Source organism: Mobula birostris, chromosome 2 (assembly GCF_030028105.1).
Source record: "Mobula birostris isolate sMobBir1 chromosome 2, sMobBir1.hap1, whole genome shotgun sequence".
Taxonomy (NCBI): Eukaryota; Metazoa; Chordata; class Chondrichthyes; order Myliobatiformes; family Myliobatidae; genus Mobula; species Mobula birostris.
In genome coordinates, this window is record NC_092371.1 from 37,652,848 (window position 1) to 37,678,254 (window position 25,407).

Sequence of the window (25,407 nt, forward strand, 5' to 3'; positions counted from 1 at the left end):
GAAGACCCTGACCTGGAGTTACACGCTGACTGGTTCTTTGCGGGAATGGGACCCATTCTCGGGGTTTCAGGACTGGCCGTTGTTCGATACGCCATGGGTTTGGCCTGAGAGTCCAGCTCGGATTTGGAAGCCTAGGATCTCAGTGGTCTGGAGACGGGCGGATCGAGGGTTGATATCATGGCAGAAGACCCGTGTGTCGTCAGGGAAGTCGAAAAATCTACTGCTGTGTGCCCAAAGACCCAGGATCTTTGCAATCTTCAGCAACAGAGCTCAAAAAAAGTGTTGTAATGGGCTTTTAACATCGTAAACCAGCCAGCTGTTTGTGATGTCTCCCCACTCGCTGGGAAAATGGAGACATCTCCTTCTCCCTTATTAGGGAGAGAGAGAACCAGTAGTATGTCCAATGCCAGGTGAAACGCTAAGTCTTTGGGGGTAACTGCAAGTCTGTGTCTTTGCTATTGCTTTGCTCGCATTTGAGTGTTCGGTGGCAAGCTGATGCTTGCTGTTTTTTGCTGGTAGTGGGAGGGGGAATTGTTGCTTGCTGCTGCTTACGCGCGGGAAGGAGGGGAGCTGGAGGGGTGGACTTTGGGGTTCTTACGTTTAACTGTCTTTCATTCTTTGGGGCACTTCTCTGATTTTGTGGATGTTTGTGAAGAAAAAGCATTTCAGAATCTATATTGTATATATTTCTCTGACATTCAATTGGACCTTTGAATCTTTGAAGATAGGTTTAAGCAGAGTAGCCATTGTGGGAGAGGCCATTGTGTGAATGGGCCAGTGTTAGAGTGGGACGTTGAGGCTTTGACTCATCAAGGCTACTTCAAGAAGCAATTGTATCATGTAAAATTTTGTAAAAGGTCTGAACAGCTCATAATTACAATCTAACTCTTTCTGAACCCTTAGCATGTGGCGTCTGTATGTCTGTTAGTGAGTAATGTTTGTAGAGTGCTTTTACAAGGTAAACACTGTTAATGTCTGTAGAATGTTTGCTGATAACAGTTGGATTCTTTCTTAGTTCCAGAACCATTAAACTGTGAATGTCTGTCAGTTAGCTTGATGGATTCTTTTTTTTTTGGATTCAAGCTTATTGCTTGTATGTAATATTAATGTTATTTTGTGAGCCTAAAGGAATGTTGTGTCCAGAACATTAGATGACAAGTGACCACTAAAATGTCTGATTTCTAAGGGTATGCTGAACACTGTGTTAATGAACATGTGTTGTTTGAATGAAAGGAATCAGGTTGAGTTAATGCTATGAGAACAAATAATCAAAGAATTTCTGTTTCTGGGACTCTGCCTTGTGAAGTTTGTAAATATATTGAGCTGCCTATCCTGGTTATGTTGGACTTCACCCAGACCAGAAATTATAATTAGCGCCTCGGGCCCAGGGATGGTTTTATAAGCGTGTCAGAATTCAGAGTTCCCCTGACAACAGCAAAAATCAAGTGGTGATTATGAATCATGTGCCCCGAAATATTTTTATTTACTATGTGATATTTTGTGTGGTTTATTGTGCTTTCCATTTTATAATAAACTAGGCTTAAGTTACTTTGCTGTGCTTGTACGCTTATTACCATATCTCCTGTACAGTTGAATAGTTTGGGTCTGATCATTACAGAGGCATGGGCCATAAGATTTTTGTTTCCACATTTAGAGCAGAGGGGATGCTAGGCAGGATAGTTACTATCAGGATGTGCGAAGGCAGGGAGACCTCCAGTCTCCCTGACGACTACACCTGCAAGATGTGCATCCAACTGCATCTTCTAACAGACCATGTAAAGGAGTTGGAGCTGCAAATGGATGAACTCCAGATCATTCAGGAGGCTGAGGGGTTGATAGATAGAACGTACATGGAGTTACAATATACCCAAGGTGCAGGATACAGGTAACTGTCAGGAGGGGGATAGCGAATAGATGGCCAGTGCTGAATACCCTTGTGGTAATTCCTCTTAACAAGTATACAGATTTTGATACTGTTGGTGGGAGGGGGGTGCGGGGGGCACGCTTGGAAGAATAACCTTGCAGAGGAAAGTCACACCTGTCAGGTCTCTGGCATTGAGTCTGGTTCTATGGCTCTAAGGGGAGAGAAGGCAAGCTGTAGTGATAGGAGATTCATTGGATAGAGGAACAGAAAGGAGGTTCTGTGAACGAGATTCCCACATGGTTTGTTGGCTCCTGGGTATCAAGTTCTGGAACATCTCAGATCAAGTCCACAAAGCGGGGAGGGTGAGCAGCCAGAGGTCGTGGTCGACGTCGGTACCAGTGACATGGGTAGGATGGGTGTTGTCCTACAAAGTGAGCTCTGGGAGTTACGTGCTAAGTTAAAGGATAGAACCTCCAAGGCTGTGATCTCCGGTCTGCTACTCATGCCAAGTGCCAGTGAAGCCATAAACAAGATCATACAGTTTAACATATGGCTAAGGAGTTGGTGTAGGAGGAAGGGCTTCAAATTTTTGGATCATCAGGCTCTCTTCCAGGAAAGATAGGACTTGTATAGAAGGGATGAAGGGATAGTTTACACCAGAACTGCAGGGGTACTAATACCCTAATGGGAATGTTTACTAGTGCTGTATGGGGGGGGGGGGGGAGGGTAAATTAGAGTAGCAGGGGGATGGGAACTAGAGTGGCACAACAGACAATGGAGTGGTTGTGGAGAGAGATGATAAGACTACGTACATACAAAGTCAGGAATCAAAAGGTCAAGCATGTTCTGAACTGCATATATTTCAATGCAAGGAGTATTATCCAAAAGGTGGATGAGTTTAGGGCATAAATCTGCACATGGAATTATGATATTGTGGCTATTAGTCAGACGTGATTGCAGGAGGAGCAGGAGTTGGACTGCAACCAATCACTGAGTGGGAGCACAAGAAGAGAGCTACCTTTTCAATCTGGTTCTCACTCAAGATTAAAAAGGCAGAACTTTGTGGCAGTTTTTCGGAGTTGAACTGCGAACAATCAGGGACTGTTGAATCTTCGGAAAGGGTGAATAAAAATAAATGCGAGAGCAAGCAGAGCAGTGATTTTTCTGAGTGGGCCAGTGTTTGGAGTGGCTTTGGCTCATCAGCCTTTGGCAAGAGTAAGCATGGGCAAGGAAAGTACAGTGCCTAAATAAAGTATTCACACCCCTTGAAGTTTTCATGTTTTATTGTTTTACAATATAGAATCGCAGTGGATTTAATTTGGCTTTTTTTTACACTGATCAACAGAAAAAGACTCTTTCATGTCAAAATGAAAGTAGATCTCTACAAAGAGATCTAAATTAATTAAAAATATAAAACACAAAATAATTGATTGCATATGTATTCACCCCCTTTAATGTGACACACCAAAGCATCTCTGGTGCAACCAATTTAGTTTTAGAAATCACATAATAAGTTAAATAGAGATCTGTTTTTGGAGACCTGTGTGCAGTCAAGGTGTTTCAATTGATTGTAGTAAAATAACACCTGTATCTGGGAGGTCCAACTTCTGGTGAGTCAGTATCCTGGCAAAAACTCAACACTACAAAGACAAAAGAGCACTCCAAGCAACTCTACGAAAAGGTTATTAAAATGCACAAGTCAGGAGATGGTTACAAGAGAATTTCCAAGTCACTGATTAGTCCTTGGAATACAGTTAAGTAAATCATCAAAAAATGGAAAGAATATGGCACAGCTGTAAATCTGCCTACAGCAAGTTATACTCAAAAACTGAGTGACCTTGCAAGAAGGGGACTAGTGAGGGAGGCCACCAAGAGACCTATGACAACTCTAGAGGAGCTACAAGCTTCAGCGGCTGAGATAGGAGAGACTGTGTATACAGCAACTGTTGCCCAGGTGCTTTACCAGTGGCAGTTTTATGGGAGAGTGGCAAAGTGAAAGCCACCATTGAAAAAAAACTCATGAAATCTTGGCTAGAGTTTGCCAGAAGGCCTGTGGGAGACTCTGAAGTCAGCTGGATGAAGGTTCTATGGTCTGATGAAAACAAAATTGAGGTTTTTGGCCATCAAACTAAATGCTATGTTTGACGTAAGCCAAACTCCTTACATCATCAAAAACATACCATCCCTACTGTGAAGCATGGTGCTGGTTGTATCATGCTTGGGGATGCCTCATTGCAGCAGGCCTGGAAGACTTGTGAAGGCAGAGGGTAAAATGAATGCAACAATCCTGGAGGAAAACCCAATGTTGTTTGCAAGAGAACTGCAACCTGGATGAAGATTTGTTTTTTCAGCAAGACAATGACCAAAGCTACATAGGAATAGCTTAAAAACAACAAAGTTAATGTTCTGAAGTGGTCAAGTCAGTCCAGACCTCAATCCAACTAAGAATTTGTGGGTGGACTTGAAAAGGGTTGTTCACTCATGATCCCCTTGCAATCTGACAGAGCTTGAGCAGCTTTGTAAAGAAGAATGGGGAAAAATTGCAGTGTCCAGATGTGCCAAGCTGATAGAGACCTATCCACACAGACTAAAGTCTATCATTGCCACCAAAGGGGCAACTACTTAATACTGATGTGAAGGGAATGAATACTTATGCAATTAATTATTTTCTCTTTTATATTTGTAATTAATTTAGATCACTTTGTAGAGAAAGAGTTATTTCGCTTTGACCTGAAAGAGCTATATTCTGTTGTTCAGTGTCAAAAAAGCCAAATTAAATCTATTGTGATTTAATATTGTAAAACAATAAAACATGAAAACTTCCAAGGGAGTGAATACTTTTTATAGGCACTGCATCTGGTAAGTTTCCCATTCTCCCCGATAACCACAGCCACAACAGGTGCAGCTGCTCATAGAATATATTAAGGAACTGGAACTGCAGCTTGAAGACCTTTGGCTCATACAAGAGAATGAGGAGGTTATAGATAGGAGCTACAGGGAGGTAGTCACCCTGAGGTTTCAGGAGGAATGTAAATGGGTGACTGTCAGGAGAAGGATGGGAAATGGGTAGCCAGTGCAGAGTATTCCTGTTGCTATTCCCCTCAATAATAAGTATACTACTTTGGATACTGTTGGGCGGGGGGGGGGGGGGGTGACCTACTTTGGGGAAGCTGAAGTGACCAGGTCTTTGTCACTGAGTCTTATGCTATGGCTCAGAAGAGAAGAGAGGTGAAGAAGACTGCAGTGGTGATTGGAGATTCCATAGTCAAAAGAAGAGATGAGATTCTGTGAGCACAATAGACACCCGGATGGTATGTTGTCTCCCAGGTGCCAGGGTCAGGGATATCTCAGATTAGGTCTGTGCCATTCTTAAGGGGGAGGGGGAGCAGCTAGAAGTCTTGGTACATATTGGCACCAATGACATAGGTAGGAAAGGTGAGGAGGTCCTGAAGAGAGATTTTAGGGAGCTTGGTAAAAAGCTGAAAAACAGGACCGCCAGAGTAGTAATCTCTGGATTGCTGCCTGTGCCACACACCACTGAGGTTGAAAGTAGGCTGATTTGGCAGATGAATGTTTGGCTGAGGAATTGGTATAGGAGCCAGGGGTTCCAATTTCTGGATCATTGGAGAAGGTATGACCTGTACCAAAGGGACGGATTACACTTGAACCGGAAGGAAATCAATATCCTTGAGGGCAGGTCTGCCAAAGCTGTTCGGGAGGGTTTAAGCAAATTTGGATGGGGAAATGGAACCGGACTGAAAGTGCTGAGGATGAGATAGTTGGTTTACAAACAGAGGCAGTGTGTAGTAAGACCGCTAGCAAGGAAAGGCTAATGATAATGCAAAATTGCAGACAAGAAAATGAGTTGTAATGTTAAAGGTGCTAAAATCAAAAAGGGTGAACACAGGACTGAAGGTGTTATATTTAAATGCACACAGTATACAGAATAAGGAAGATGAACTTGTAGTACAGTTACAGGTTGGCAGGTATGACATTGTGAGCATCACCAAATGAATCGTGGCTGAAAGAAGATTATAGCTGTGAGCTTAACGTCCAAGGATACACATTTTATCAAAAGGACAGCCAGGTAGGCAAAGGGGGTGACATGGGTGTCTGGGGTGAGGCTAAAGGCAAAGATCCTCAATCTCATTTAGGATTGAGATGAAGAAAATGTTCTTCATTCATTCAGAGATTGCTGAATCTGTGGATTTTCCAACATTCAATGTAGATAGAATTCTAAAGGCTAAAGAAATTAAGTGCTATTGGGTGAAAGAAGGAACAAGTTAATGAATCGGAAAGGCTGAATGACCTACTGTTTACATTTCTCCACATAATAGAGTCATTTGAGATATCCACAATATATCACACTGAATAAAAATTAGACATTTTAAATTCATTGTGGTGTATTGTGGACTTCTCAGATAAAAAGTCAATCTAGAAAAACATAATGAAGTGCAATGTTCACATACCGAGATTAATTATTTACAAAGAATATTGCTCCAATGAATAAGAATTGCCAATAGCCGTATAGTGTCAGTGAACCTACAAATTATGAGTGAAACTATTTTCTCACTTGCTTGGGATTTACAAAAAATCCAATCATTACCAACTTAAAAATGGAACTATGGCAAATTGGCATCCTGTTATATCAAACCTGACTCTCAGTTCACACATTAACAATGTACTACTCTGGAAGGCAAGTTTTGCTCTCAAAAATCTCGCTCCTTTTCTGCTGATACACAGAATGCTGAAAGGAAATCGTGCTTGAGTATCAAGTGAAGGAAATTCAGAGGAAAAACTTAGAAGGAAAATAGAGAAGGACTAATTCGACACAGTTGGGAAGTGAGTTGTGTAGGTATTCAATTTTAAGTTGTCTGTAATAAAGTGAAGAATGCAAAGCAGGGGTTAATGAGAAATTTCTACATATAAAGCACAGAAAGTTGAGCCAAAGGGAACAATTGAGACAAAAGGCATTGCATCTTTTAACAAGACAATTTTCTTTAAACGCATTTCATTTAAATCACCCATTAATTTTGCTTGTATGTGTTTTTTTTTTCATATACTACTGTTAACACTGCTGGGACCTTTTCACCCTTCCTGTCAATTCCATATTCACGTGGCATTTTCCCTTTAAAACCATAGGATACAATTCTGCCAATACAGTGTGTAAATACTTCCAGTTATTTATGACAGTTTGATTATTAATAGATCAAGTATTAGATGTATATAATTCTCTATTCACAAAGTAAAATGAAAGGCAAGTAAACTATACTTTAAATTTAATACTTGCACAACTGCTCCTTCAGAGTATTTAATTGGCTATGTCAGAATGAACAGTAATGCTCAAGATTAAAACTTATTTTTTCCCCTCAGTATATCATAAATATATATATTTTTTAAGAGTATACATTTAACATTGATATTATAATAAACCAAAGAGTTCAGTTATATTCAAAACACACTGGCATTTGCATTGTGATAAGTTAGTATTTTTATTGAGAATGGGGATTGTGCAGGTGGACCAGGATAAGACTCTGTCAGCATATGATAATGCATTCAAAATAATAAACTTGAATTTGAATGTGAAGGATAAATCTTCTGTGTTTTTGTTTGTAATACAGGATTTCGGATCTAAATGTTTTACAAACATTTAAAAAATTAAAGTGTGAAATCACTGTAACAAATAAATAACAAGTGCAAGCAAGTATAAAAAGATTTTCCATCAAGTAAATGGAGCCGTAGATCAAAAATGTTAAAAGATTGTTCCATAATAATTAACAAAATGATAACTTTTTTCTTAAATTGGCATTTCCTAAAACAAACTGCCACAGCTGACCATCCGAAAAGTTAATCATTCAACTGAATGAGACGTGACTTGTGATAGTAAGGAGCTCAGTTGTCATCTGCTTCAAGGTTAATGTTGTTTCCGAATTTTGCATAGAGCTGAACTTTAAGATCAGATAACACCTGCTGAATGGCTTCCACACGAGACTGCAAAGTCTGGATCTCATCTTGAAGACTTTGCTGAAAAACAAAGTAGAAACTTATCAGGGTACAGTTAAGCTAATGGATATACAATAATAATTTAATTTGTGGATTATTTAAAAGTCTGAAACAAAACTGGACAATTTATTATCATTGGGTGTATTGAGTCATTTTACAATCAAAACAAACAAAATGCACTAGTGGGGTCAAAGACAAAGTGGATTTTCTGTTAGCCAGGCCAGGCAGTACCATCCTTTGCATGATATGAGCTGTCAGCACCTCAAACCATCACTGCTTCATTCTGCTGGTATCTTGCCTGTGTACAGAAAATAAGAATTGACAAGATAGTCATGTACATAGCAGAAACAGGCACTTCTGTTTACACTGTCTGTGAACTTCAAGTAATCCCATTTACCAGCACTTGGTCCATAGCCTTCGTCATGTTGTTGATTTAGGTGCTCAACTAAATATTCAAATATTGTTGGAGTACCCACCTTCATCATCCCATCAGGCAGAACATTCCAGAGTCTAACCATCTGACTTTCATAAACATTCACTGACGTTCAAAACTATTAAAAATCAAACTTATTATTAAAACATGTGCATATAATTATCTTAATATTTGTTACTAACATATTTTTAGTTAATTATATTACTTTGAATTTAGCACTCTTCCTCACGATCCTACACATTCCAACAAAGCAATGCAAAGTCAGGAAACTCCCAGTGAGCACTCCTCAGGAAGTTTGGACAATTTGTGCAACACTGCAAAAATTCCTAATGCCTCTGAAAGGAAGTACATTTCTCAGAAAGCAATTGTCACAGAACGTAATGTCTAGTTAGCAGAGCATTTCACTTTCCTGCTTCAGCCTCCTGTCACAAATCACCATTTAAATCGCACTATATACTCATTAAGACAACACTGCTGCAAAAATAACTTTTTTTAATATCTGGCCCTTTTTAGACAGAATGAAAGAAACAGGACCAGGCAGGAGAGATCTTCTGTGACTTTCACTAACTTAGTTTCTGGCTGGATGTTTTCCTCCATCAAGAAAGACTGCTTGTCCAGTATATTATTCCTGCTTGGATGCACGTCTCAGTTTCATGATCTGCTCCTGGTCTTAAATAGGTAACCTTTTGCCACACAGCAAATTGCTACTTTTCAATCACACTTTAGGTTTGGATATCTCCCAAATTCATACCTCCCCCAAATGAACTTGCTTAAATACAGACTTAGTTCAAATAAAACAACATTGAAATAAGTACATTCATTTGCATTGTTATATCCAATTCCTCAAGGTTGTCATAACCAGGGGAGATTGTGGGGATGAGCTCCCACTACCTATTAAATGCTCCTAATGCTGTGCGTCTCAAACAGCCTCCAACAACCAGGCCTTCACATGTGGCTTAGCTACTAGGCCTGGTGGAACAGTTTCTATTGACAGAAGGAGGGGCAAAGGTGGGTTAGTGACGCCTCAAAACCAGTTGCTTTGGGTAGATGGGACTCGTCAGCCATGTTTGGCAGCTTATCTAGGAGAAGGAAAATTGATCTCAAACGTCCACTGCCCTGCAGCTGTACCTACTCATGGGAAAGGCTTTGGGAGTAGACCCCGAGGAAAAATCCGAAGTTGGAGTTCCTAAGACATTCCTACATGGAGTTCAATGCTGATTGACAACTCTGGCAACAGCACTGATGCCAAACCACACTGGTCTCTGCATTTGCTTTGGATTCATGGAGAAGGAGAGCCTGCTGCATGGGCAACAGCTTGCTCACCAAATCGTACTCGCCTGCCTTGAGCATCACAAAGACCAATAGGACACAACATTCATGGTTGACCTCAACCAACAGAGCATCGCAGTTATGTCCAACTATCCTCCCCCAGAAAACCTGACAAAAGCTTGTTTTATTCCTGGCTTATAGTTCTCAAATTACTGAGAAGAGTATAAGGGAACAACTGGTAAAAATTGAATAGGACACTGAATTAAAAAGCAAGCACAAACAAAGCATAAACAAACTCCAAAAGGACAACAACCAGTACACCAAATGGGGTGATGAGTACAAATTATGGCTAAGCATTTGGTTCATCAGTTAGCAATTTCAGTAGCCAACTAAAAAACCCATTGTATTTATTACAGTTTTAAAGCAATTAACAATTTTAACATAATTAAAATTGTAAATTAAATAGTCAAGGAAGTAAATTCTTGATTATCACTATAGCTCCAGGCAAAATATTGTGAGGAAATACAAATAAACAAAATGAATATGCAGCTGAAGAAATGCTCAGGAAAGAAGAGTTCCACTTCATTTAATATTTGTAACAATATTAAAACAGGCATCATCAAAATCTGCCTGGGAATTTCAGGGGTGAAGTTGGGAAACACATCAATGTACAAAGAATACTAAAGATTTGGCCTGTCCTCAAGAAGTCATCATTTAACAGGTAGATGTTCTAAGTAAGTAAGGAAGTTTCTAGCTCCCCCCCTCCCCCCCCCCCCCCGCCGTTAGTACATAGCCAGTGTATTGATAATGGATCCAGAGGTAGTAGAATGCTCCTTGTATGAAATGCGGTAGATTTGCAAGACCTCCAGTCTCCCTGATAACTACATCTGCACGAAGCAAATTGAGCTGTACTTCCTTAAAAACCATGTTAAGGAACTGAAGCTACAGCTCGATGACCTTCAGCTCATACAGGAAAATGAAGAGGCAATAGAAAAGAAATAGTCACCCCTAAGTTCCAGGAGACAAGTACCTGGGTGACTGTCAGGAGAGGAAAATGGTATGCACAGCCAGTGCAGAGCACCCTTAAGGCTGTTCCACTCAATAATAAGTATACTGTTTTGAATATTGTTGCGGGGGTGGGGGGGACTTACTGGAGGAAGCCACACCGAACAGGTCTCTGGCACCGAGTCTGGCTCTGCGGCTCAGAATGGAAGGGGAGAGAAAAATGCAGAAGTGATAGGGGAATCCATAATTGCTGAAGTGGACAGTGTTAGAATGGTTATTTGCAGCTTTAGCTCTTCGAGGCATCAGTGAAGAGAGCCTTGTGTGAGAGAAAGCGGAAAAGCTGTTGGTAAGATTTTTTTTCTCCCCAATTGTTTTTCACACTGGGAATGCCAGTCAGGACAGTTGAATGTTCCTCTTGCAATAATTGGGAAGGCAGGGAGCTGCCCAGTGTCCCTGATGACTTCCCTTGTGAGAACTGCATCCAGCTACAGCTTCTGACACTCTATGTTCAGGAGTTGCAGCTGGAACTGGATGAACTCGTGGCTGAGAAAAGGCCATAGAGGCCATAGTTGGGAGCTTAACATCAAAGAATATACTTTCTATCAAAAGGACAGGCAGGAAAGCATAGGTGGCAGTGTGGCTCTGCTGGTAAGAGATATAATTACTTCTTTAGAAAGAGGTGACATTGGGTCAGAAAATGTTGAATATTTGTGTGTGAAGTTAAGAAACTGCAAGGCTAAAAAAAAATCTTGGGAATCATATATAGGCCTCCAAATAGTAGCCAAGATGTTGGGTTGATATTGCAAAGGGAGCTGAAAAAAAGCATGTAATAAGGGCAATGTCACAATTGCAATGGGGGACTTCAATACGCAAGGGGATTTGAAAATCAGGTTGGTATCAGATTGCAAGAGAGGGAATTTGTTGAAAGCCTACGAGATGGCTTTTTACGGCAGCTTGTGCTCAAGCTTTATAGGGGAAAGGCTATCTTAGATTGGGTGGTGTGTAACAACCCAGATCTTATTAGGAAGCTTAATATAAAGGAACTCTTAGATGACAGTGATCACAATGGAATAAAGGGAATTACAGGGGCATGAGCGAGGAGCTTGTCCAGGTGGATTGGAGGAGGATACTGGTGAGGAAGAGGGCAGAGCGGAGGTGGCTGAAGTTTCTGAAAATAGTTCACAAAGCACAGAATATACGTGTCCCACAGAAGAGGTAGTTCTCAAATGGCAGGAGTATGCAACCATGGCTGACAAGGGAATTTAAAGACAGCATAAAAGCCAAAGAAAGGACATATAAGGTAGCAAAAGGGAGTGGGAAGTTGGATGATTGGGAAGCTTTAAGATCCAACAAAAGGCAACTAAAAAAGCTATAAGAAGGGAAAAGATGAAATATGAAATATACTAACCAATATAATAAAGCAAGATTCCGAAAGTTTTTTCAGTTATATAAAGAGTAGAAGGGAGGTGAGAGTTGATTTTGGACCACTGGAAAATGATGCTGGTGAGGTAGTAATGGGGGGACAATGAAGTCGCAGGTGGACCTAATGAGTACTTTGCATCAGTCTTCACCGTGGAAGACACTAACAGTGTGATAGAGGTCCATGTCAGGGAGCAGGGTTGAGTGGTATTGCTATTACAAAGGAATAAGCAGTAGGCAAACTCAAAGGTCTTAAGGTGGATAAGTCACTTGGACCAGATTGACGACATCCCAGAGTCCCGAGAGAGGTCGCTGAAGAGGTAATGGGTACATTGGTCATGATCTTCCAAGAATCTGTTGATTCTGACATGGCCCCGGTTGACTGGAGAATTGCAAATGTCACTCTACTCTTTAAGAAAGGAGAAAGGCAAAAGAAAGGAAATTATTGGCCAGTTAGCCTAACCTCAATGGTTGAGAAAGTGTTGGAGTCTATTATTAAGGATGAGGTTTCAGGATGCTTGAAGGCTAATGATAAGTCAAAGTCAGCATGGTTTCTGTAAAGGGAAATCTTACCTGACAAATCTGTTAAGAGTTCTTTGAGGAAGTACCAAGCAGGGTAGACAAAAGAGATATAGTAGATGTCATTTACTTGGATTTTCAGAAGGCGTATGATAAGGTGCCACACATGAAGCTGTTTAACAAGATAAAATCCAAAGGCATCACAAGAAAGATACTGGCATGGATAGAGAAATGACTGACAGGTAAGAAGCAGTGAGTGGGAATAAAGGGGGCCTTTTCTGGTTGGCTGCCAGTGACTAGTGATGTTCCTCAAGGTTCAGTATTGGGACCACTACTTTCACATTGTTCGTCAATGATTTGGATTATGGAATTGATGACTTTGTGGCAAAGTTTGCAGATGATATGAAGATAGGTAGAGGGGTAGATAGTGCTGTGGAAGCAATGTGATTAGAGCAGGAATTTGACAAATTGGAAGAATGAACAAAAACGTAGCAGATGGAATACAGTGTTCGGAAATGTATGATAATGCATTTTGGTAAAAGAAATAATGGTGCAGACTATTATCTAAATGGGGAGAAGGTTCAAACATCAGAGGTGTAGAGGGATTTAGGCATCCTCATACAAGACCCTCATAAGATTAATTTATAGGTTGATTCTGTGGTAAGAAGGCAAATGCAACGTTGGCATTTATTTCAAGGGGAATAGACTGTAAAAGCAAGGAGATAATGCTGAGCCTTTATAAGACACTGCTCAGGCTGCACTTGGAGTATTGTCAACAGATTGGAGCCCCATATCTCAGAAAGGATGTGTTTTCATTATAGAGAGTCCACAGGAGGTCCACAAGAATGATTCTGGGAATGAAGGGATTAACATATTAGGAGCATTTGACAGTTTTGGGCCTGTACTCTCTGGAATTTAGAGAATGCAGGGGGATCTCATTAAAACCTACCGAATGTTGAAAGGACTAGAGAAGGTGGATGTAGAAAGGATGCTTCCTCTGGTGGGTTATCCAGAACTAGAGAACACAGCCTCAAAATTGAGGGCTGACCTTTTAAAACAGATATAAGGAGGATTTTTTTTTGCCATAGAGTAGTAACCTGCGGAATGGTCTGCCAAAAACTGCAGTGCAGGCCAAATCCGTGGGTATATTTAAATAGGAAGTTGATAATTTCCTGATTGGTCAGGGCATCAAAGGATATGGCGACAAGGCAGGTGTTTGGGGTTGAGGGGGATCTGGGATCAGCCATGATGGATTGGTGGAGCACACTCAATGGTCTGAGAGGGCGATAGATAGGGCATACAGGTGTCCCCCACTTTTTGAACGTTCGCTTTACGAAACCTCACTGTTACGAAAGACCTACATTAGTACCCTGTTTTCGCTTTCAGAAGGTGTTTTCACTGTTATGAAAAAAAAGCAGCGCGCGAAAAAAATCAGCACCGAGCAGCCGCTCTCCCCCGGATTCAGAACTGCATTCCAGCTGGCATTGCTTAAACACGTGCCTGTGAGCAGTCATTTGCAAGATGAGTTCCATGATATCGGAAAAGCCTGAAAGAGCTCATAAGGGTGTTACACTTAGCATAAAACTAGACATAATTAAGCGTTTCAATCGTGGTGAACGAAATAAGGACAAAGTGAGCTTGGCTTGTGGAAGCTGATGAACATGATGTTGAAGAGGTTTTGGCATCGCATGACCAAGATCTATTAGATGAAGAGCTGATGCAATTGGAAGAAAAAAGGATAACAATCAAAACTGAATGCAGTAGCAAACTGAACGTGAAGCAACAGCGTGAGATTTTCGCTGCAATGATAAAGTACGACTTTAATTTTGAAAGGATACGTAGGTTTAGGGGATATTTGCAAGATGGTTTGAGTCCTTACAAAGAACTGTGTGATAGAAAAATGTGCAAGGCTCAGCAGTCAAGCAAGCCTTCCACATCAGCCACAGCAGACAATGAACCCCGACCTTCGACATCGAGGCTGGCAGAGATCAAAGATGACCCGCCTGCCCTAATGGAAACAGACAAGGACAAGATGACACCCCAGTGTCCCACCACCCCAACCCCCAGACCACGGACAGATACCGATTCGCGGAGAATGCAGCTGGAAGACACACAGCACATCTTTAAGAAAAAAGCAGAAATAAACATGCTAATTAATTAGGTGCTGCCTGACACGTAATTGTCAGCCCAGATCAGAGACGACGCAATCGGAAATCGGCACTGATCTGGGCCGACAATTACGTGCCTGGCGGCACCTAATTAATTAGCATGTTTGTTTCAGCTTTTTTTCTTAAAGATGTGCTGTGTGCCTCCCGGCTACCACTGCACTCGGGCATGCTTCGTGGATCGGTATCGGTTGGTGGCCCGGAGGGTGGGGGCCACTGCACCACCCAAACCTGCGACAACTCAGCCTAACACACCATCATCAGTGTGCTCGGCGCTGTCCCGATTCCAGTAAGTGATAATACACTGTACATACATTATTTCTACTTTATATTGGCTGTGTATTTTTACGTGTTATTTGGTATGATTTGGCAGCTTCGTAGCTTAAAGGTTACTGGAGAGAGTGTTTTTGCCAACAGCACTTGCATGAGATTTTCACTATGGAGAACAGTGCAGTAATGATTGTGGAAAAGTATTTCTACTTTATATAGGCTGTGCATTTATCATATCATTCCTGCTTTTACTATATGTTACTGTTATTTTAGGTTTTATGTGTTATTTGGCATGATTTGGTAGGATATTTTTGAGTCTGCGAACACTCACAAAATTTTCCAATATAAATAAATGGTAATTGCTTCTTCGCTTTATGACATTTCGGCTTACGAACCGTTTCATAGGAACGCTCCATCTTCGGATGGTGGGAGAAACCTGTATGTTGTAAATACGCTTGGACAGAATGAAAATGAAAGTAAGCTTTCCAGTGAAGTATCCACTAAATAAGAACAATGTAACAAAAAGAATAGAATGCAAGGACGGCCCTTGGATGAATCCAGAAAAATGCACATAAGTGGAAAAAAAAGATATTGCTAGAAATGTTGGTCGGCGTTGAATACATAAGAACTGAGTAAAAAGAGACAATTTAAGGATTGTGGAAGGTCATGTTTGACAAATCTTATTGAATTTTTTGATGAGGTTACTAGGAAAGTTGATGAGGGTAAAGCGGTGGATGTTGTCTATATGGACTTCAGTAAGGCCTTTGACAAGGTTCCACACGGAAGGATAGTTAGGAAGGTTTCTTTTCTTCAGTATTCACTAAGGAGAAGGATATTGAATTGCGTAAGGTAAAGGAAACAAGAAAGGTAGTTATGGAAAGTATGACGATTAAAGAAGAGGAAGTACTGGTGCTTTTAAGGAATATAAAAGTGGATAAGTCTCCGGGTCCGGACAAGATATTCCCTAGGACCTTGAGGGAAGGTAGTGTGGAAATAGCAGGGGCTCTGACAGAAATATTTCAAATGTCATTAGAAACGGGGATGGTGCCGGAGGATTGGCGTATTGCTCATGTGGTTCCATTGTTTAAAAAGGGTTCTAAGAGTAAACCTAGCAATTATCGGCCTGTGAGTTTGACGTCAGTGGTGGGTAAATTGATAGGAAGTATTCTTAGAGATGGTATATATAATTATCTGGATAGACAGGGTCTGATTAAGAACAGTCAACATGGATTTGTGCGTGGAAGGTCATGTTTGACAAATGTTATTGAATTTTTTGATGAGGTTACTAGGAAAGTTGACGAGGGTAAAGCAGTGGATGTTGTCTATATGGACTTCAGTAACACCTTTGACAAGGTTCCACACGGAAGGTTAGTTAGGAAGGTTCAATCGTTAGGCATTAATATCGAAGTAGTAAAATGGATTCAGCAATGGCTGGATGGGAGACGCCAGAGAGCAGTGGTGGATAACTGTGTGTCAGATTGGAGGACGGTGTGTAGCGGTGTGCCTCAGCGATCTGTACTGGGTCCAATGTTGTTTGTCATATATATTAATGATCTGGATGATGGGGTGGTAAATTGGATTAGTAAGTATGCAGATGATACTAAGATAGGTGGCGTTGTGGCGAAGTAGGTTTTCAAAGCTTGCAGAGAGATTTCGGCCAGTCAGAAGAGTGGGCTGAAAGATGGCAGATGGAGTTTAATGCTGAAAAATGTGAGGTGCTACATTTTGGTAGGACTAATCAAAATAGGACATACAGGGTAAATGGTAGAGCATTGAAGAGTGCTGTAGAACACGGGGATCTAAGAATAATGGTGCATAGTTCCCTGAAGGTGGGATCTCATGTGCATAGGGTAGTGAAGAAAGCTTTTGGTATGCTGGCCTTTATAAATCAGAGCATTGAGTATAGGAGTTGGGATGTAATGTTGAAATTGTATAAGGCATTGGTAAGGCCAAATTTGGAGTATTGTGTACAGTTCTGGTCACCGAATTATACGAAAGATATCAATAAAATTGAGAGAGTACAGAGGAGGTTTACTAAAATGTTGCCTGGGTTTCATCTCCTAAGTTACAGAGAAAGATTGAACAAGTTAGGTCTTTATTCTTTGGAGCGTAGAAGGTTGAGAGGGGACTTGATAGAGGTGTTTAAAATTATGAGGGGGATTGATAGAGTTGACGTGGATAGGCTTTTTCCATTGAGAGTGGGGGAGATTTAAACAAGAGGACATGAGTTGAGAGTTAAAGGGCAAAAGTTTAGGGGTAATATGAGAGGGAACTTCTTTACTCAGAAAGTGGTGGCTGTGTGGAACGAGTTTCCAGCAGAAGTGGTTGAGGCAGATTCGATGTTGTCACTTAAAGTTAAATTGGATAGATATACGGACAGGAAGGGAATGGAGGGTTATGGACCGAGTGCAGGTTGGTGGGACTAGGTGAGAGTAGGACTTCGGCACGGACTAGAAGACCGAGATGGCCTGTTTCCGTGTTGTAATTGTTATATGTTATATGGTTAACAATACTGGATAGAAGATAAAGTCGTTGAAAAAATGGCTATCAATTATCTTAAAAGGTATCAAACAGCGGAATTCATCAAATCAAATGGCCAGGAGGGAAGAAAGGTGGGAACAGAAAACAAACGAGAAGCAGAACCCTAAGCAAAACCAACTGAGTAGATCGCTCATCTTAATGGTAAACAAATCCACCACTCGTTCACGTTGATATTAGAAATAAATGAAAACGTAATAAAGCAAATTTATGAGGTTTAGATTGAAGAAAGCCAACCCAGGATGATTGTTAAAGAAATTATAAATATTTTTAAAGCACAAAAAAAGGTAACAGTTTCATGTGGAGAAGCTGAAACCGTACAATTAAAATTTAAATTTCATTCGATAAGACACTTCACTAATCACACTATTCACACAATGCTATTTTTTGATCCAGTTCCAAATCCCAAATCCCACACACACTCTGAATTCAACATCAGATTCTGTCCTTTGAGCTTGAAGACAGAGACACATTTGAAAGATAATGCTAAGAAGCACTGATGATTTCAAAGCTGAGTAGGTAACTGAGAAAACCTACAGCTGCAGAAATATAAATGCATCATCTTGAAATCAAACAAGCCTAATGTTCCCCAAAACAAAAAATATCAATCTAATTTTCCCATGCAATATGAAAATAACTGCAACAGAAAATTACTTATTTGGTACAATATTTCAGAGATATTTATTTTCAATTACATAAACAGCTTGATAAAATTTCAAGTCTATACTTAAAACTTTATAAAAGATGTCATTCAGCCCACCATCAATTTTTTAGCCTGTTCCATATGTATAATCCTTCTAACTTCATTTTCACTAAGAGTAGTTCATTTTGCAATTACAGTGCCTATAAAAAGTATTCACCTCCCCTTGGACATTTTCATGTTTTGTTTTACAACACTGAATCACAGTAGATTTAATTTGACTATTTTGACACTGTTCAACAGAAAAAGACTCTTTCGTGGCAAAGTCAAAACAGATCTCTACAAAGTGATCTAAATTACTTACAAATATAAAAGTGAAAATAATTCATTACAGAAGTATTGTTTCTTTTCAAGTCAGTATTTAGTAAATGCACTTTTGGCAGCAACTATACGTGGGTAGGTCTCTACAGGTTTCCCCCGCCATCCGAAGGTAGAGCGTTCCTATGAATCGGTTCATAAGCCGGAATGTCGTAAAGCGAAGAAGCAATTACCATTTATTTATATGGGAAAATTTTGTAAGCGTTCGCAGACCCAAAAATTACCTACCAAATCATGCCAAATAACACATAAAACCTAAAATAACAGTAACATACAGTAAAAGCAGGAATGATATGATTAATACATAGCTTATATAAAGTAGAAATACTTTTCCACAATCATTGCCTGAACTGTTCTCTGTAGCGAAAATCTCACGCAAGCGCTGTCGGCAAAAACACGGCGCAAGCGCTCTCCAGTAACCTTTAAGCTATGAAGCTGCCAAATCATACCAAATAACACGTAAAAATACACAGCCGATATAAAGTAGAAATAATGTATGTACAGTGTAGTATCACTTACGGGAATCCGGAAGACAGCTTGCCGAGCACACTGATGGTGGTGTGTTAGACTGAGTCGTTGGAGTTTGGGTGGTACAGTGGCCCCCACCCTCCGGGCAGCGAACTGATACCGATCCACGAAGCATGCAGGGGTACAGTGGTAGCCGGGAAGCACACAGCACATCTCTAAGAAAAAAGCCGAAATAAACATGCTTATTAATTAGGTGCCGCCCGGCACCTAATTGTCGGCCCAGATCAGTGCCAATTGCCAATTGCATCGCCTCTGATCTGGGCCGACAATTACGTGTCGGGCGGCACCTAATTAATTAGCATGCTTATTTCGGCTTTTTTCTTAAAGATGTGCTGTGTGCCTCCCGGCTACTGCTGCATTCTCCGCGAATCGGTATCTGTCCGTGGCCTGGGGGTTGGGTTGGTGGGACACTGGGGTGTCATCTCATCGTTGCCTGTTTCCATTAGAGCAGGCAGCTCATCTTCTCCTATGACTGCCCGCCTCAATGTCAAAGGTCGAGGTTCATCGTCTGCTGTGGCTGACGTGGAAGGCTTGCTTGACTGCTGAGCCTCGCACATTTTTCTGTCATACAGTTCTTTGTAAGCACTCAAACCATTCTGCAAATATCCCCTAAACTGACGTACCCTTTCAAAATTAAAGTGGTACTTTATCATTGCTCATTTGGTTTCGATTGTTATCCTTTCCTCTTCCAACTGCATCAGCTCTTCATCTACACAAAATAATCTGCAGATGCTGGGGTCAAAGCAACACTCACAACACGCTGGAGGAACTCAGCAGGTCGGGCAGCATCCATGGAAACGATCAGTCAACGTTTCGGGCCAGAAACCTTCGTCAGGACTGTAGGGGGAAGGGGCAGAGGCCCTATAAAGAAGGTGGGGGGAGGGTGGGAAGGAGAAGGCTGGTAGGTTCCAGGTGAAAAACTAGTAAGGGGAAAGATAAAGGGGTGGGCGAGGGGAAGCAGGGAGGTGATAGGCAGGAAAGGTGAAGAAGGAATAGGGGAAAACACAATGGGTAGTAGAAGGGGGCAGAACCATGAGAGAGGTGGTAGGCAGTTGGGGGAGGGGGCAGAGTGACATAGGGATGCAACACCTCATATACCATCTAGGTAGCCTCCAGCCCCTTGGTATGAACATAGAATTCTCCAATTTCCGGTAATTCCCTCCCCTTCCCCTATTCCTATGTCACTCTGCCCCATCCCCCAGCTGCCTACCACCTCTCTCATGGTTCCGCCTCCTTCTATTACCCATTGTGTTTTCTCCTATTCTTTCTTCACCTTTCCTGCCTATCACCTCCCTGCTTCCCCTTGCCCACCCCTTTATCTTTCCCCTTACTGGTTTTTCACCTGGAACCTACCAGCCTTCTCCTTCCCACCCTCCCACCTTCCTTATAGGGCCTCTGCCCCTTCCCTCTACAGTCCTGACGAAGGGTTCTGGCCTGAAACGTCGACTGATCGTTTCCACGGATGCTGCCCGACCTGCTGAGTTCCTCCAGCGTGTTGTGAGTGTCAGCGCTTCATCTATCAGTTCTTGGTCATGGGATGCCAAAACCTCTTCAACATCATCTTCGTCAGCTTCCACAAGCCAAGTTCACTTTGTCCTTACTTCGTTCACCATGATCAAGACGCTTAATTATGTCTAGTTTTACGCTGTGTAACACCCTTACGAGCTCTTTCAGGCTCTTCCGATACCATAGAGCTCATCTTGCTAACGGCTGCTCACAGGCACGTGGTTAAGCAGTGCTGGGGAGAATGCTGTTCCCAATCCGGGGAAGAGCGGCTGCTCGGGGCACACACTGCCTTTTATCGCACGCTGATCTTATTCGTGTGCTGCTTTTTTCGCAACAGTGAAAACACCTTCCGTTAGGGAAAACAGGGAACTAATGTAGGTCTTTCGTAACAGTGAGATTTCAGAAAGCGAACGTTTGAAAAGCGGGGGACACCTGTATCAGCTTTGCACATCTGGACACTACAACTTTTCCCCATTCTTTACAAAAGTGCTCAAGCTCTGTCAGGTTGTATGGGGAACATGAGCGAACAGCTCTTTTCAAGTCCAGCCACAAATACTCAATTGGATTGAGGTCTGGACTCTGACTTGGCCACTCTAGGACATTAACTTTGTTGCTTTTAAGCTATTCTTGTGTAGCTTTGGCTTTATACTGATAAACAAATCTTCCCCCAAGTCGCAGTTCTCTTGCAGACTACATCAGGTTTTCCTCGAGGATTGCTGCATTCATTTTACCCTCTACCTTCATAAGCCTTCCAGGGCCTGCTGCAGTGAAGCAACCACACCACATGATGCAGCCACCACCATGCTTCATGGTAGGGATGGTGCGTTTTTGATGATGTGCAGTGTTTGGCTTATGTCAAACACAGTGTTTACTCTGGTGGCCAAAAAGCTGAATTTTGGTTTCATCAGACCATAAGATCTTTTTTCCACCAGACTTCAGTCTCCCACATGCCTTCTAGCAAACCCTAGCTGAGATTTCATGTGAGGTTTTTTTTCAACAGTGGCTTTCTCTTTGCCACTCTCCCATAAAACTGTGACTGATGAAGCACCCAGGCAACAGTTGCTGTATACACAGTCTCTCCTACTTCAGCCATTGAAGCTTGTAACTCCTCCAGAGCTGTTATAGGTCTCTTGGTGGCCTCCCTCACTAGATCATTTCTTGCAGGGTCACTCAGTTTTTGAGGATGGCCTGCTCTAAGCAGATTTACAGCTGTGCCAAATTCTTTCCATTTCTTGATGATTGACTTAACGGTACCCTAGTGACTTGGAAATTTTCTTGTATCCATCTCCTAACTTGTGCTTTTCAATAACCTTATCACGAAGTTGCTTGGCGTGCTCTTTTGTCTTTATGCTGTAGTTTTTGCCAGGATGCTGACTCACCAGAAGTTGGACCTTCCAGATACAGGTGTATTTTTACTATAACCAGTCGAAACACCTTGACTGTCCACAGGTCTCCAAAAACAGATCTCTATTTAACTAATTATGTGACTTCTGACGCCAATTGGTTGCACCCGTAATGATTTAGTGTGTCATATTAAAGGTGACTGAATACTATGCAATCAATTATTTTTTGTATTATATTTGTAATTAATTTAGATCACTTTATAGAGATCTGATTTCACTTTGACACGAAAGTCTTTTTTTGTTGATCAGTGTCAAAAAAGCCAAATCATGTCCACTGTGATTCAATGTTGGAAAACAATAAAACATGAAAACTTCCGGGGTGGGGGGGGGGGGGGGGTGAATACTTTTTATAGATACTGCATGTTCTCTCATACAAAAAACAATCTGACAGTCCAGTGTAAAAAAATCTCTATTGCCAGGATCGATGTTCTCTCGAAATGTTCAAAAAGCTTACAACTCTAATTTTTGCTAGTTCAAATAATTCTCTAACTGTTCAGTGGTAGATTTTGAGGGATAAAGCCAACCTGTCTCCTTTGATTATGTCTAAGATTTAAAAACACGTAATTAGATCAGATTTTTTTGCCCCATAATCACTGGCTAACTGCTCTACTGCTTTGGTACACTGGTATAATATTTCACTGCTGGCCCATTGACGTGAATCAGTGCAGCAGAATAGGCTGCCTCAGCACAGGCTCGACATAGAGACAGCAAGTGTGACTCTGCACCCTCAGGGTCACCGTATGTCAAAGCTGTCAGAGTAATCAAGGTCATTGAATGCTTATGTTGAAAACATATTACTTACACAAACACCTAGGACAAACAATTTTAAAGATGTATTTAAAACACCACAAAACATATTCAAACACAAAATAAATCTACAATATTGAAACAAACAAACAAATAAAATTTTCATCTTCCTGACAGACACCAATATCTCTCACTTATTCGAATGGGCACTGCTGTGCTCATTCCAAATTTAAGCAAGCATTGGCTCAGTAGGTTGGCTTCCATGCTTGGGAGTTGGGAAGCCTAAGTAGGATTTTGCTGTCTTTTTGCACTGCACAATTCACTAACCAGAGGAAAATATACCATAAGCAGCATCAAGAGTAAGCAAGATGCTGCCACCAACTTAATCAGAATCAGAATCAGGTTTATTATCACTGGCATGTGATGTGAAATTTGTTAACTTAGCAGAAGCAGTTCAATGCAATACATAACCTAGCAGAGAGAGAAAAAAAGTAATAATAAATAAAATTTAAAAAAATAAACAAGTAAATCAATTACGTATATTGAATAGATTTTTTAAAATGTGCAAAAAACAGTAATACTGTTATCTTAAAAAATAGTTAGGTAGTGTCCAAAGCTTCGATATCCATTTAGGAATCGAATGGCAGAGGGGAAGAAGCTGTCCCTGAATTGCTGAGTGTGTGTCTTCAGCCTTCTGTATCTTCTTCCTGATGGTAGCAGTGAGAAAAGGGCATGCCCTGGGTGCTGGAGGTCCTTAATAATGGACGCTGCCTTTCTGAGACACCACTCCCTGAAGATGTCCTGGGTACCTTGTAGGCTAGTCCCCAAGATGGAGCTGACTACATTTACAACCCTCTGCAGCTTTTTTTGGTCCTGTGCAGTACACCTCCCCCTCACACTCTCCACCTCCCCCCAATACCAGACAGTGATGCAGCCTGTCAGAATGCTCTTCGCGGTACAACTATATAAGCCTTTGAGTGTAATTGTTGACATGACAAATCTCTTCAAACTCCTAATAAAGTATAGCCGCTGTCTTGCTTCCTTATGACTACATCGAGATTTTGGGACCAGAGATATTGACATTGAGGAACTTGAAACTGCTCACTCTCTCCACTTCTGATCCCTCTATGAGGATTGGTTCCTTCATCTTACCCTTCCTGAGTCCACAATCAGCTCTTTTGTCTTACTGACGATGAATGACAGGTTGTTGCTGCGACACCATACCACTAGTTGGCGTATCTCACTCCTGTACGCCCTCTCATCACCACCTGAGATTCTACCAACAATGGTTGTATCGGTCAGAAAGTTTGCAGATGGAACTTGAGCTATACCTAGCCACACAGTCATCTGTATACAGAGATTAGAGCAGTGGGCTAAGCACACACCCCTGAGGTACGCCAGTGTTGATCGTCAGCGAGGAGGATATGTTATCACCAATCCACACAGACTGAGGTCTTCCGGTTAGGAAGTCGAGAATCCAATTGCAGAGGGAGGCACAGAGGCTCAGGTTCAGCAACTTCTCAATCAGGATTGTGGATCAGGATGGTATTAAATGCTGAGCTATAGTCAATGAACAGCATCCTGATGTAGGTGGTTGTGTTGTCTAGGTGGTCTAAAGCCATGTGGAGAGTCATTGAGATTACATCTGCCGTTGACCTATTGTGGCAATAGGCAAACATGAGGGAATCTGCAGATGCTGGAATTTCAAGCAACACACATAAAAGTTGCTGGTGAACGCATCAGGCCAGGCAGCATCTCTACGAAGAGGTACAGTCGACATTTCGGGCCGAGACCCTTTGTCAGGACTAACTGAAAGAAGAGCTAGTAAGAGATTTGAAAGTGAGAGGGGGAGGGGGAGATCCAAAATGATAAGAGAAGACAGGAGGGGGAGGGATGGAGCCAAGAGCTGGACAGTTGATTGGCAAAAGGGATATGAGAGGATCATGGGACAGGAGGCCTAGGGAGAAAGAAAAGGGGCAATAGGCAAATTGCAATGAGTTGAGGTCCTTGCTGAGACAGGAGTTCAGTCTAGTCATAACCAGCCTCTCAAAGCATTTCATCATTGTTGATGTAAGTGCTACTGGGCAATAGTCATTAAGGCAGCTCACATTATTCTTCTTAGGCACTGGTATAATTGTTGCTTTTGTAGCAAGTGGGAATTTCTGCCCATAGCAGTGAGAGATTGAAAATGTCCCGCTAGTTGGTCGGCACAGGTTTTCAGAGCCTTACCAGGCACTCTATTGGGACCTTCTGCCTTGTGAGGGTTCACTCCCTTTAATGACAATCTAACATCAGCCTCTGAGACAGAGATCACAGGGTCATCAGGTGTAGCAGGAATCTTCACAGCTTTAGTTGTGTTCTCCTTTTCAAAGCGTGCATAGAAGGTGTTGAGCTCATCTGGTAGTGAAACATCGCTACCATTCATACTATTAGGTTTCGTTTTGTAGGAAGTAATGTCTTACAGACCCTTCCAGAGTTGCTGTGCATCTGATATCGCCTCCAACCTCATTCAAAATTGTGCTTTCGCCCTTGAAATAGCCCTCCGCAAATCATACTTGGTTTTCTGGTACAGGCCTGGGTTGCCAGACTTAAATCATTAATGCTAGAGACTGGAACTTCTCTGGGGATTTCTAGGCAAGTCCTTTGCACTGAGGCAGGAGATCTCCACTCATTTCACTGCAATTTATTTGTACCTATTAAACAGCTATCTTATTTGCCCG

General features: G+C 41.6%; 1 protein-coding gene across 1 annotated transcript in view; it reads right to left on the reverse strand.

The window, feature by feature from the left end:
• Positions 1 to 3,154: 3,154 nt before the first annotated feature.
• pfdn4 (prefoldin subunit 4) overlaps positions 3,155 to 25,407 on the reverse strand; it is a 33,848-nt gene continuing 11,595 nt past the window's right edge. The window contains exon 4 of the mRNA XM_072239773.1: positions 3,155 to 7,888. Within this exon, the coding sequence (XP_072095874.1) occupies positions 7,757 to 7,888 (132 nt within the window). The 3' untranslated portion in view covers positions 3,155 to 7,756. The remainder of the gene's footprint in view (positions 7,889 to 25,407) is intronic.